The following is a 13,010-nucleotide window of genomic DNA, read 5'->3' as shown; positions in this document are numbered from 1 at the left end:
GCGAAGACACAAATCGCCAGCGAAATAACACGCTCAGCCACCGATATTTCAACAAAAAATCCGACAAGTAGTCTCGATCACGTACTTTGCATACCCGGCTCTGGCAAGATGGCCAGCTCACATGACCGAAAGCTATGTATGGTCAAATGTAACAAAAATGTAATATTTGGGAAACACATTGTTTGTACAACTTGACTTGTTGGTGCAAACATCACGGGTGATCACGGAACCCATTTGCGTGCAGTTGACATAAACATATTATTTGGTGAAATAATAATTTAGACAAAGTTAATCAAGATAGCATGCATGCATCCAGTGAAATGCGATTTTGTTATCAGCTTAATAGGATAGGCCGCTATGTTCTTGTTTGTGAGAGGTCAGTTAACTGTTCTCTGTATAATGATTAGTATATATACGTTCACGCATGTTAGTATAACGTGAACTATACTCGTGGAAACGAATAAGGGAACACCTGAAAGTACACGTGTTCCTTTATTCTTTTCCAGATTTTTTCACAAGCTTTGTATTGCTCTGTGGGTAAAATTCTGGAAACGAATTAAAGGAACACTTGTACTTTCCATGAGTATATGTTCAAGAAAATCGAGATAGGGATTTCAGGTAAGAAGACCATTATTGCTTATAAGCATCGGTAATAATGTATGAAAACACGAGAGTTAGATTTAGTAATCTGGTCTGCTTCATGTTACCACACTATGATAACGATGTTCCCAACAACAAAGATTGAAGAAGAAATAGATGGGTTTTTTTCTCTTTGTGGTGTGGATGTGATGCTTAAGATAAGCATTAACAAAATTACAGTTAGTGGGTATTAGATACGAAATAATAAAGGAAGTGAATGGCGTGTTGTAAATCAGTTGGAAGCATATGTTCACAGACATCTAGAGGCAAAAAGAGGCTACACGTACACGACTGTGAAGGACTTACGAACATACTGGACAGTGAAGCGACATGTCATTGAAGCAAAGTCAGATATTAGAAAACAAACTTACCCCTTTTCTTTTCATCTGCACATACCCGAGTTGAAATATTAGTTCATGACAATTACACGCTTAAAACTTGTACCCGAGTTACATCATTACAGCACTATCAATAAACTCACCAGTTCACCGTGTGTTTTGTACCTATATAAGAAATCGAACTGGTGTTCAGTTTGACCAGCCAACACTTACAGGAGAATACTAGACAATTGCAATAATTTGCTGGGTGAAACATAAAGTCATCAGAAACATGTACCCCAATTTGTATTTCAAAAATATGGTTTATTATGTTTTTATCGCGAAAACAGTTTCTGTTATCTGAGCTTCGGCCATTATGCATATTCTGCTGGAACTCACGTGACCTTTCCGCTCGTGACGTCATATGTGACAAGCGTCCGCCATATTGCCAACGAACAAGCGCTACAGTAATACAAATCGTGTTGTTTCTGTCGTTTTGTAAATGGTATGATGGTGTATTCCGTTGCCTGGGGATGCACGGAATCAGCGAACAATGGAAAGAGCCACTATTTCTTCCGTTTTCCAAGTAAAGAGACCTCAAGCGGTGCCTCCGTTCTCATTGACTCTTCTTCATCTTCACTCGACGATTGTCTTGTAAGATGTAAAATCGGATCGTCTTGATATATACGGTCTAACATCCATTTCAGAAATGACATCAAGAACATCTTTTACTGCTTCAGAATCCATGAGCACTGTTAAGTTGTGAGGTAAAATCAAAGAGGAAGCGCACATATGACGTCACGTTACGTGATACCCCCTCTGCTCATTAGCTGACGGGTGTTTCCGTAATTGGCGGAAATACGAGTACGTTTTTGTTTTTTATTGCTATTTTACAAACTTTTGCTCAGTTTTAATCACGGAAGGTGACTTTTAGGATATCCTTTACAATATATCAACAGTTTTGTTTTCGTTCGTATTCCCCTTTAAGCTTCCAAGCCACCGGAAAAAGACACGTTACTGTCGGGTTACTCGGATAGGAAATCCTAAGTACGGCAATACAACCTTAGATATGATGCTGTCAGATCTGTCCTAATCAGAGAGAATCTTGAATTCGAGATCTTGGTACAAGATAACACAAAAATGTGTATACTTACTTGGAGGGTTAAGGAGATCACACTGGCATTCCGACCCCAGAGCGTAACTGGCGAACACATCCATTTTTGTCTTTCGTCTTGGTCTGAGATCAGCTTTGATTTTCATGGACGCTGTACCATTTCGACCCGCTTGAACTTTATAAACTGGAGAGAAAGGAAAAAGCCATTGCAAAACTATAAAGGATAAGTCACATTAAGGTTTGTTGGTTGTTTAAGGCAGCGCAGAAATATTTTAGCTGAAAGACTTGGATCATGTTTGTTAACGCCGCACTCAGCAATATTCAGCAGTATGACGACAGTCTGAAAATAATCGAGTCTGGACCAGGCAATCCACTCATCAACATCGTGAGTATCGAATCTACGCAACTGGGATACGTGTCAACCAAGCCAGCGAGCCTGACGACACGATGTCGTTGGTCGCCTCTTACGACAAGCATGGGTGGCCGAAGAACCGATATCTTTACGGGTTGTGGGACATGGAATCTGGTACAGGCAATCCAGTGATTGACATCATGAGCATTGCTTCACGCAACTGGGATAAGATTACATGCATCAAATAGGCCAGGGCCCAACCGTCAGATCCATTCAGATCCTCTTTCAACAAGCGCAATTGGTCCTATCCTCTTTCAACAATTCATACCAGAAACCCCACCCACGAAGGAACACATGTCCTCATGTTCAAGATAATATCAAACGTTCTCCTTGAAAGTGTTTGCTCATGGGTAAGTCACCTGTTCTTTCTTTATTACAGCATTCCAATGGAGGGAACGTTTACTGTAGAGGAGTTATTAAGAGGTTAGCGACAATATTAGCTGTGAGCCACAGTTTAATATGGTTCTAAATTATATATGAATTAAATGATATGTTTGATATAATTTGTTGGAAATATTACGAAATGTTGACGATTTGTTTATGGGTGTTCTCTGAAGTGGAAACACTATCAATGATTCGCTGTACACTTACTTGCTTTTGACTGACATATTAATTGACCGAAATCTTCTGGTTTCTCGTTAAGACAAGCAGGGCAGCCCGTTGTCTCCTGCATCTGCAACATGAAGGCAATTCTGTATCCGTAGTAGTGAGTGAGTGAGTTTAGTTTTACGCCGCACTCAGCAATATTCCAGCTATATGGCGGCGGTCTGTAAATAATCGAGTCTGGACCAGGCAATTCAGTGATCAACAGCATGAGCATCGATCGGCGCAATTGGGAAACGATGACATGTGTCAACCATGTCAGCGAGCCTGACCACCCGATCCCGTTAGTCGCCTCTTACGACAAGCATAGTCGCCTTTTTGTGGCAAGCATGGGTTGCTGAAGACCTATTCTACCCCGGATCTTCACGGGTCTGCCGAAATCCATACAGAATAAGCGGAAGCAACACACCAGTGACACGAATGGTGACATATGATTGACCACAAGCTACATGAGTAAATATTGTTAAACGCTTTTTCACACTAAGAGTGTAGAGAAGCAGGTCTCTGGCTGCGAAAGCCTCTTCTGGATGGCCATACGTCGTGAGCAGTGATGAAAACGCTGAACCGATGACATGTGTCAACCAAGCTAGCGAGCCTGACCACATTACGACAGGCATGGGTTACTGAAGGTACATTCTAACCCAGACCTTCACGGGTTGTATCTGTAGTATAACACAGAGGAACGACAACTTGAACCACATACACATAGCTGTGGCAGTGTTGGCTTGTAAACTTCAACAGTCTCATATTGTTGGGCTGGATGTACCCAGTTTTGAACTGTAATTCAGATTTCTGTTTACTACAGAATGGTCGGCATTTTGTTGAGATGACGTAATGTGACCAGCTCGTGGACAATGTCTGACGTCATATCTGTTCTCAACAATCAACAATGTGTCATAGCTCGCTGGCCACTCAACTCTTGCGATCACAGATAAAAACACTAGGGTTATAACACTCTATCACCATCTGCCCTTATATGGGTTTTCTGTAGAGATTAATCGACACTGACGGAAGATTTAACTTTACATGCTACCATTACAAATATATATCAAAACAGCATTTACAAAATTCGTTTAGTGTAGCAAAGTAGTGTAATGAAAATATTATTCAAATAGATGATCTTCCCTCGTCGGAAACATAATACATTGGTAGTTTTCGAATCTTCTAAAGTAAGAAAGAACCAACCTTCTGTGAAGGAAGTGGGGGCATGTTCAGCACGTCTGAAATAGAAGGAGTTTATCAACCCATCAGACAACTTTGACGGACATCAAATACAACTAACATGGAAAAATAAGAAGTGGACTATTACAACGAGAGGGAAACTATATCAGTGGACAATGTTCACATAAAACAAAACACTCTCAACTACATACGTTAACGTACATTACAACGAGAGGGAAACTATATCAGTGGACAATGTTCACATAAAACAAAACACTCTCAACTACATACGTTAACGTACAGTATACACTGAGTACATTGAAAATCCATCATTACGTGTGGTTTCCGGTGAAATTGTTCGGATTAACACATCAAATTTCCAGAATATAACTCCTAGTTACCCACTTTCATAAATATTTCTCTTGTTCACAACATTATCGATCTAAGATGCAGGTTTCCAGTGTAACAAAATAACCCAAACCAGAGTATGTATCTTACTCTGTATTCGACTCTGCGCAATGTTCGGTGAGCCTCCCATCCGAGTTGGTACCGTTGTTTGATCGGGGATTTCTGCCTTGGTTCCACACGTTGTGTCAATCTCGTAGGATTTAACTAAAGTTACATCTGAAAAAAACGAAACTTCGACAATAACTATGCAGCAGACTATTTGCCCCCGCAAACATCGAACACAAACAAAGGCTTGAAGTCCTGAAATAACTCTGACTTGCATACGTCACGATGGAATTCCCGGACTGCACGTGTCGCTGTGGTTAACTACCCTTTAACATAACGTGTAGAACACACAACACCAGCGGCAAACAACAGCGCGAAAACTTTAGCCTCGTTTTGGGATTGACCAGTGCAGGGAGGAATGTGCGACCAAAGCCTTCAAAAGTCAGACGGAAAGTGGACAACATACGCTGTGAATGTATGGGAAATCCAACGCTTTCACTACGAGACTTGCCCCACTATTCCCGTACCAGCATATCGTGGCGACCTGACACATCAACTCCATATAAACACGATGACGGAATAAGTGAACATGACAACCACATCTAACTTGGAGTCAGCTCTTACGACAAGCGTGAAGTACTTGGAACCCAGCTAACGTGACATCGTTTTGGCTGAGATCAAATGTGCAATGTGACGCGCAAATAACAAGTGAACAAGACAACTATCTTTGGTTACCTTTTTCGTAATACTGGAAGGCTTGTATTTCGGCTGGTTTAGGATCCGACACGGCTATGTCTCGGTCTTGCTCAAGTTCGAATTCGAAACAGCGTTTTCTAACATCAAGCTGGAAATCGACCAAAATATGTTAGCGTGTGAGGGATTGGGTAAATGTTGTTAAGAAACCTTACAGTAAAATTATTGGCAGGTACATTATCGAATGAAACAGGAGGCTGTTAGCTGCGGTCCATGTCATCGTAGTTCATATATTCCAACCAATTGATCATCATTGTGCTCGGGTTCTAACCAAGAATCTGTACGAGAAGCCACGTGACAACTAGACTGACTGGAGTCGTGCTAGGCAAGTCATGCACATGTGTGTTATTACCTTGGTGCACTCCAGTATTATACCTTACTTATTGTAATATCTGAATCCATTCAGACGCCACATATTCCCATCTTTTTGTTTGGAATAGATAGGAGTCTGAAAATGTATGAGTGTAAAGAATCAAAAGTGCTCACCTCATCAAAATAAAATGCTATTAAACCCTTTTTGACGTCATTTTCGTATTTCTTCATACTCAAAATAGGGAAAACGCTCTCAAGCTGAAATGTGAAAAGAAACATATTCATTAGTAAATTCATAGACTCGTTTACTCCATGCAATTACATTGTGCATTGAAATCTAAAAATACCAAAACGATTGCTAAAACATAACCCCCTGCTTTTTTGTGTAGTAACGGGATGTGTTAATCGGTAACATAACGATGAAGTTGGGTTTAACGCCGTCTAATTCCCCGTCGTGTTCTTCAGGGTGACTGAGTGAGTTTAGTTTTACGCCGCACCCAGCAATATTCCAGCTATATGGCGACGGTCTGTAAATAATCGAGTCTAGACCAGACAATCCAGTGATCAACAGCATGAGCATCGATCTGCGCAATTGGGAACCAATGCCATGTGTCAACCATGCCAGCGAGCCTGACCACCCGATCCCGTTAGTCGCCTCTTACGATAAGCATGGGTTACTGAAGGTTCATTCTAACCCGGCCCTTCACGGGTCTTCAGGGGGACAGGGAAGATACAACAGTGCATCATCCCTATGGTGCTGACCAAGTATGACATACCAGACTTCCTATACAATATTTTTGCATTATCGACCTACTTCCAGCAAGGAGTTGAGGACTGGTGTCCAGGCCGTCACCATCTTCACCGTCAGCATGCTCATCCCGGCGCTGAAGTCCGTCTTACCCATAAAACTGAAAATACCGATAATAAATAGGTTTTTCTGATCTTGCAGTCAAATACGACGAATAAATGTTCACGTAATACGTCAGTAACAGTTTGTTTTATATGTCAGCTCTCTCATGCAATTATCGATTTTGTTTTGCTGAAAGCTGGAATATTGCGTAAAGCAACATAACAATCTAATAACATTTGTCATGATACTAAATAGGCAAAGTGGTTTGCGCTGTTGATGAGGCACTGAAAATAGAGTTTCTGATTAGACCATCCTCAGTCTTGACGTAGATTTGTAATCTGACAGCCATTACTGTCTTTCCCACTGTCTTTGATTGTTTTTGTTGTGTGTTTTTGTGTGTGTGTGCGGCACACTTAGCAATAAATCCAGCTTTTGGGTTGTTCATCCACATTTCGAACGGATGATACTTTTGACCTAATTCTGCTACTTGCTATGTATTATATACATATATACTATCTGAAGAAAATATCACCCACTTTATATCACTTGAAGAAAGAATTGAAATACTATTATTTGACAGATATTGTAACACAGCTATGTTTAATGACTTTGAAAGGAAGTGAGGTGAGATGAAATGGGGTTTCACGTCGCACTTAATATTTCGCTCATATGACGACGCGCATGCGTGTGTATGTGTATGTGTGGCTGCTTGTACTAGCCCAGGCTTAAGCTGGTTTTATAGTGCTGGCTCACTGAGATACCATGCTGCAGTTTAGCATGAATACCCTACACAGACACATAATACTGACTCTGAGCCGACCAGTCCTTGTTGTACCCATTAATGCCGAGCGCCAGACAGGGACCAACAAGTACCATATGTTAACGTCTTTGATATGACGCGGCCGGGGATCGAACCCGCGACCTTCCGCTCTCCGACTTTAAAAAGGAAATGGGTAATGTATGAACATTTAGTTAATGAAAAATCATGTTGGTGTGAATGGGTATGAATGGGTGAAAGAATTATATATACTATTGTTTTCTTCTAGTTATTCACTTTTCATGTCCTGTGTAATACATATCTTGACTGTGTTGTGTAATATCTTTTCAGGAATAAACATTAAAAATAATAATAATAATAATAATTCCACCTCTATGAAAGGTCTCTAGATAATTCAGTCTCGATTACACAATCCAGTGATTAACGCTACGAGCAGTGGTTCACGCTGTCGGGGTGTCGACTGCACGCAGTCAGTCAAGTCACCCAGACTGACCACCCGATCCACAAAGTCGTCTCTGGCATACGTTACTGAGATTATTCAAACCCGGAATAACCTGGGGGCGTCTTCTACGACATCATCGACCACAGGAAATGGTGACTAAAGGTTAGCTGACGAAAACATCTTTCTTAAAATTTGAGATGTATACATTGTGTATCTTTTATACCGGCAACCTCTATGGCCGTATTTTGAATTCGGATTTCGGGCGCCTATTCGGATTTCGGGCGCCTATCTCAAAGTGAAACTGCTGACATCTGGGTGAACTGCAGGAAATGCATTGTTAAGGCATTGTAAAATCCTATGATCAAACTTCGATGGCTATCAGATCAGTGCCAGCGACTGACTACAAGGGTCATACCTGACACATATCCTGATTGATCGTCGGGCACAATCACTCCTCTTCGTCCTTGACCTTCTTACCGCGACGTCGAGGTTAAACAGAGGTTTGTGGATTCCCAGATTCTTGGGCAGTTTATTGAACTGCACATTAGCCTTGTAAAGAAAGCATAAACACTCATGAGATATTTGTGACATGTTGCCGATGCTTTTAGTTTTTTGCACTTTTGTTGCCTAATTTTCTTTCTTTTAGAAACAAGTGAAGGGGTTAAAAGTCATTCCATAACGCGGCCCAAACGGGCTCCACTGTAACTGCACATAGTTCGTGTTTACTATCTTTCTTATTCAAACTGGTACTAATTAATGTGGTATGGTCTTCATCTTCAAACGCCAAGATGCAACAAAACCGAGGAAGCATAAGCAGTAGCGTGTAGAGAGGAAAGCGTGCGACATGGAGCCCCACCTGTATCAAGGCACAGCCAGTACCGTTAGTGGAGACAGTGAGTGTGTTGGGCAGGTGCGTGATAGGAGCCTTCTGGAGCAGTAGTGTGTTCACTCCCGTGATGATGTCATACGTCTTACTCATCTTGTCGCCGTCGAAGGCAACGCTAAGGTCAGTGGCGTTGCCAGTGAATGTCTTGCTGGCGAACTCGGCCATAGCTTGAAGGCCAAGGACGGTGTCCTGTAGGGACAGATTGGTCGTATGAAGCTAATCAAATAACTGGTTCATGATAAATGTTTCATCCTCCATGAAGCGAAGACAAATTGTACACATTGTTTCACCTCCGATATACCTTTGCACATCCATGTCCAGTTCATAGACCTAGTTTTGAACAGACTACTCATACCAGACCTAAAGTTAATACTTTGAAGCCTGTATTATTAAGTTATATTTTCATAATTAAAGGCAGATCACTCCGGCAAATACCATTGGATTCTCAAAAAACCCGTTTGTTAATGCGAAGATCATGGCTGGGGACAATTTTGATATGTGGTCAGAATCATTTCTTCCTTTAGTTTATCGATCTGTTTACGTAAAAATGTACAACTTCTATATAAATGATTTAGGATATACCTGAATGTATTCACACCTAGGCCAGCACTGTGTACGTAAGACCACCAATGTAGAAACTACACATTTCACGCACACCTTGTTACGGCAGTAGACTACGACGGTACTGGTGCCTACCTGAGTCGAGGCGAATCCCCCCAAAGGAGTTTCTCTGCTGAGACAGCCACAAGCTCGTTGGTTGTCCTCTAGCTATAGCTTCGTCCTCATAGTACAACAGCGTCGCCATCAGGCCGTATGACGTCATCTCGATTTCTGCTGACGGCGCTGTTCTGTAGTGCCAAGTGTTGACAGCATCAGGCACGGAACCTGCTCGTCCCCAGTACGCCAACACTCCTGGAATCATTATGGCTTTGTTTTATCCCCTAGGGATCTTATTAATTACAGCGCATACAGGATCATCCTAAACAACAATTCACCAAATATTCTCGTCTACAATTGTTTTCAAAGTCGAGTGGGGGGCATGTTCATTTTTGCCAAAATTAGAAGATTGTTACGAGCATCGACCAGCGTTGAATGGTTTCAGTGACACCCAATCAACAAACCCCCGAATCACGGTCGTCGACTCAAACAATGCGGTTGTCACAGACTATTCCAATCTGTCTCATATTGAGTGTAATGTATGTTACTTTCAACGATGTAGTTTCCTTGTTTACACACATCTCTCTCACTGCCAAATGTGAGGAACTCACGACACACGTGGAATACTGAACGGTGTCCACCTACCGTCAGAGATTACCCTTGCGTTGAGTTCCGTCATAACTGCGTCCGATGCCGGGCCGGAGGGGTCATTCAGAGTCTGGGCGTAGGCAGTGAGGGTCAGTGTGTAGGTATCCATCTCGTCCAAGGGCTGCAGAGACAGGCATCTCAAGGCGGTCTTCAACACAGGGTCCTACACAGGCGTAAGGGATAGGTGGAATACATGGCTCAAGCTTCATTAGGCTGACAATGACACACACATATAGTGCACATACTATTACTGTAATAAGATAACTTGAAACAGTCTGCAATCAGGAGATCGCCATAGCAGTGCCCGAGAATGAATAGAAAAATAAAGTGTGATTGTGTATGCACTACTCACATCTCGGGCGACGCGGGCCTCCATCAATGCCACCACGACGAAGGCTGTGAGAGCTGTGTCATCCTCCACCTTCCCCAGCCCGCCCATCATATAGGAGCTGAACACTTTGCCCACCTCCCGGAAACACCCGTTCTCCATCTGGGTAGACCTGAGGAAGGACACACTCGAGTCCAGGATCGTTTGGTCGATGTAAATAAAGCGCTGGGCCTGAGCGAACGACTTGACGACGAACGCCGTCAGCCACGTGCTGCCGGACGGGTCGCTCTTCCCGAATGCACTGAAGGAGCCGTCACTGTGCATGTAGTTGAGTTCTCGGGTGTAACCTGTTGTAACATGACCTTGTGTAACATGACCTTATTAACATGACCTTATGTTACATGACCATATATAACATGCCCTTTTGTAACATGACCATATGTAACATGACCTTATGTTACATGACCATATATAACATGCCCTTTTGTAACATGACCTAATGTAACATGACCTTTTATCTTACCCATCATGGTTCCCGGGCCTCTCATTAGTTTATATATAGTCTATATAAACTAATGAGAGGCCCGGGAACCAGGATGTTATCTTACCTCACACATAATTGTCGCTTTCTGATTGGCTGAGCGCTCTTCAATTTTTTTCAATGTACCCCCCTTACAAGCGAGTAACATTTCAATGTCAATGGCAACTTATTTGGAACTTCAAGGTAGTAATTTTTAATCTCGAATAACATTGAATTACGTATGATGTACGGAAATTATCAGTGTTTTGCAAATGCAAATCGATGGAAGGGAGATAACTTTAAATCTGTTTTTCTTGTCAGCAAAATCTAGCGATGGCTACAAAAAGGTTTGTACCTGTGCTTCAAACAATTCAAATTTAACATTAAGGTGTTCGGTAAGATAAATACGTTGTTCACTGGTCCCTCGGGGGCCATGGGTTGATGTACCCTCGATGTTTGTTTATGTCGGGCTCAGGGAACATAAACAAACATCGAGGGTACGTCAACCCATGCCCTCCTCGTGACTAGTGAACAACTTATAATGTATCATGCTGATCACCAGGCTTAAATTGTGGAAGTAATTCCAAGAAGCCTTCCATATCACAAATCCATAATTAGTGGTTGAGAAGCTGGTATAATGAACAAGTGAGATAGTTCTAATGCCGTTATCAGGCAGGGGATGGCTCCACAGTTCTCACCTGTTTCCATGTATCTCTCACAGAGTAGCTTCATCTCCTCGCTAAGCTGGGAGGTGAAGGTCAGATACTTGAGGACGTAGATGTTGGGAGTGAAGGTGATCATCGTCTGTTCTCCACATCCGCAGGGAAGTTGGACCAGGTTGTCAAGGTTACTCAGCGCCGGTCCCATGATGTCACCTGCCATTCAGAGTCATACATTCATTACCACTGTATTATCCTGTTTGACAAGATTCAATATTTGTAGAATTCTTGCTGGAATATCTGGCTAAAGGCCGCAGGTGTGACTCTGCAATAAGTAAAATATGATTCGGGGATTGTTTTCAGCCCACTAATGTTTAGTTAATGTTTGTATAAACCGGTTTTCAAGTAATTACTTTATTTTCCTGGCAGGTTAGACATTGGTTTATTGAAAATCCTATATTGTCATAAACACTTAAACAACACTCTCATTATTAGGGAAATACCTGAGGGTCACATTTCTTCCAAAATATCTTTCCTGCTAATGTGCAAACGTATCGTAGTCGTTAATGGCGGGTTCCGGGGACAGACCCTCTGTCTAATTCCATTTACATAACGTTGAACCAAATGAAAAGGAAAGCTCAGAGGGTAAGAAAAGTCCCAGGACATATTGCTGCGAGGATCCGTCAGTACCCAAAATATATACGAACACTATTTTGTCTTGCTTCACATTCAGCTTACAGGACATGACGTTCAAAGCAGGGTTACAACCGAGTCAGCCCTCAGTCACTCTGTCCTGCCTAGGAGTGTCTGCTGTCCCTTCCTTGCTGTTGCTGGAATATTGTTAAACCATGCTCACTCAGACCAGTCTTCTACTATACGAAGGTGCACCTACCAATCGCAGAGATATGACCTCTGGCGGAGCCCCTCACTATGTCATCAGGCAAAGGTAGTTCCACCACTTCCCTCGTCACTTCAGAATCTACAATTACGAACGTGGTCAGGATATTCAAGTACATGTATTCCGCTACTTTGATGCAGAGAATATAATATATTACTTTTAGAAAACACATTACGTAAATTATTATTATATCATTGGACTACTTCACAAAAGCATTATTGATGTATGCCTTGGAAAGACTGAGGAGAGAATGTAACCTTTCGGACAGATGTAGACGCTCTTGGTGTATTCCTGTGTCACTCCCTCCACCTGTGAATGTAAGGATTTGCCTCAGATGTTAACAGATAAAGTCTTCAGCAATACCAGTATATAAGTTTATCAAATTATATGTCATGTTCATTATATTTCAGTTAAAGGCCCTAATTAACTTGACTTGGTGTTTTCCTAAATTATGCATTCTTGCCTTGACAAACAACTCTCTCTTGACAGCATCAGACAGGCCTATGTACTCCATGTCAGGCTCGATGCTGTTGTCGCATGTCCCCGGGACTATCTCCGCCTGAAACAATGGATATTTCAC

General features: G+C 42.0%; 1 protein-coding gene across 1 annotated transcript in view; it reads right to left on the bottom strand.

Annotated features, from left to right (window-relative positions):
- The window catches only part of LOC124271532 (alpha-1-macroglobulin-like), a 58,412-nt gene that overhangs the window by 1,766 nt on the left and 43,636 nt on the right, over nucleotides 1-13,010 (bottom strand). The window contains 18 exon segments of the mRNA XM_046706674.1: nucleotides 1,011-1,025; nucleotides 2,111-2,254; nucleotides 3,074-3,155; nucleotides 4,271-4,305; nucleotides 4,745-4,870; nucleotides 5,435-5,543; nucleotides 5,939-6,022; nucleotides 6,579-6,672; nucleotides 8,250-8,383; nucleotides 8,691-8,909; nucleotides 9,417-9,440; nucleotides 9,442-9,632; nucleotides 10,023-10,188; nucleotides 10,378-10,700; nucleotides 11,572-11,748; nucleotides 12,425-12,511; nucleotides 12,688-12,739; nucleotides 12,894-12,989. Coding sequence (XP_046562630.1) covers nucleotides 1,011-1,025; nucleotides 2,111-2,254; nucleotides 3,074-3,155; nucleotides 4,271-4,305; nucleotides 4,745-4,870; nucleotides 5,435-5,543; nucleotides 5,939-6,022; nucleotides 6,579-6,672; nucleotides 8,250-8,383; nucleotides 8,691-8,909; nucleotides 9,417-9,440; nucleotides 9,442-9,632; nucleotides 10,023-10,188; nucleotides 10,378-10,700; nucleotides 11,572-11,748; nucleotides 12,425-12,511; nucleotides 12,688-12,739; nucleotides 12,894-12,989 — 2,158 coding nt within the window.

This window comes from Haliotis rubra, unplaced genomic scaffold, assembly GCF_003918875.1.
Source record: "Haliotis rubra isolate DU_JTF1 unplaced genomic scaffold, ASM391887v1 Scf161, whole genome shotgun sequence".
In the NCBI taxonomy this organism is placed as follows: Eukaryota; Metazoa; Mollusca; class Gastropoda; order Lepetellida; family Haliotidae; genus Haliotis; species Haliotis rubra.
The sequence above is the reverse complement of the archived record's forward strand: the minus strand, read 5'-3'. Positions and strand labels throughout refer to the sequence as shown.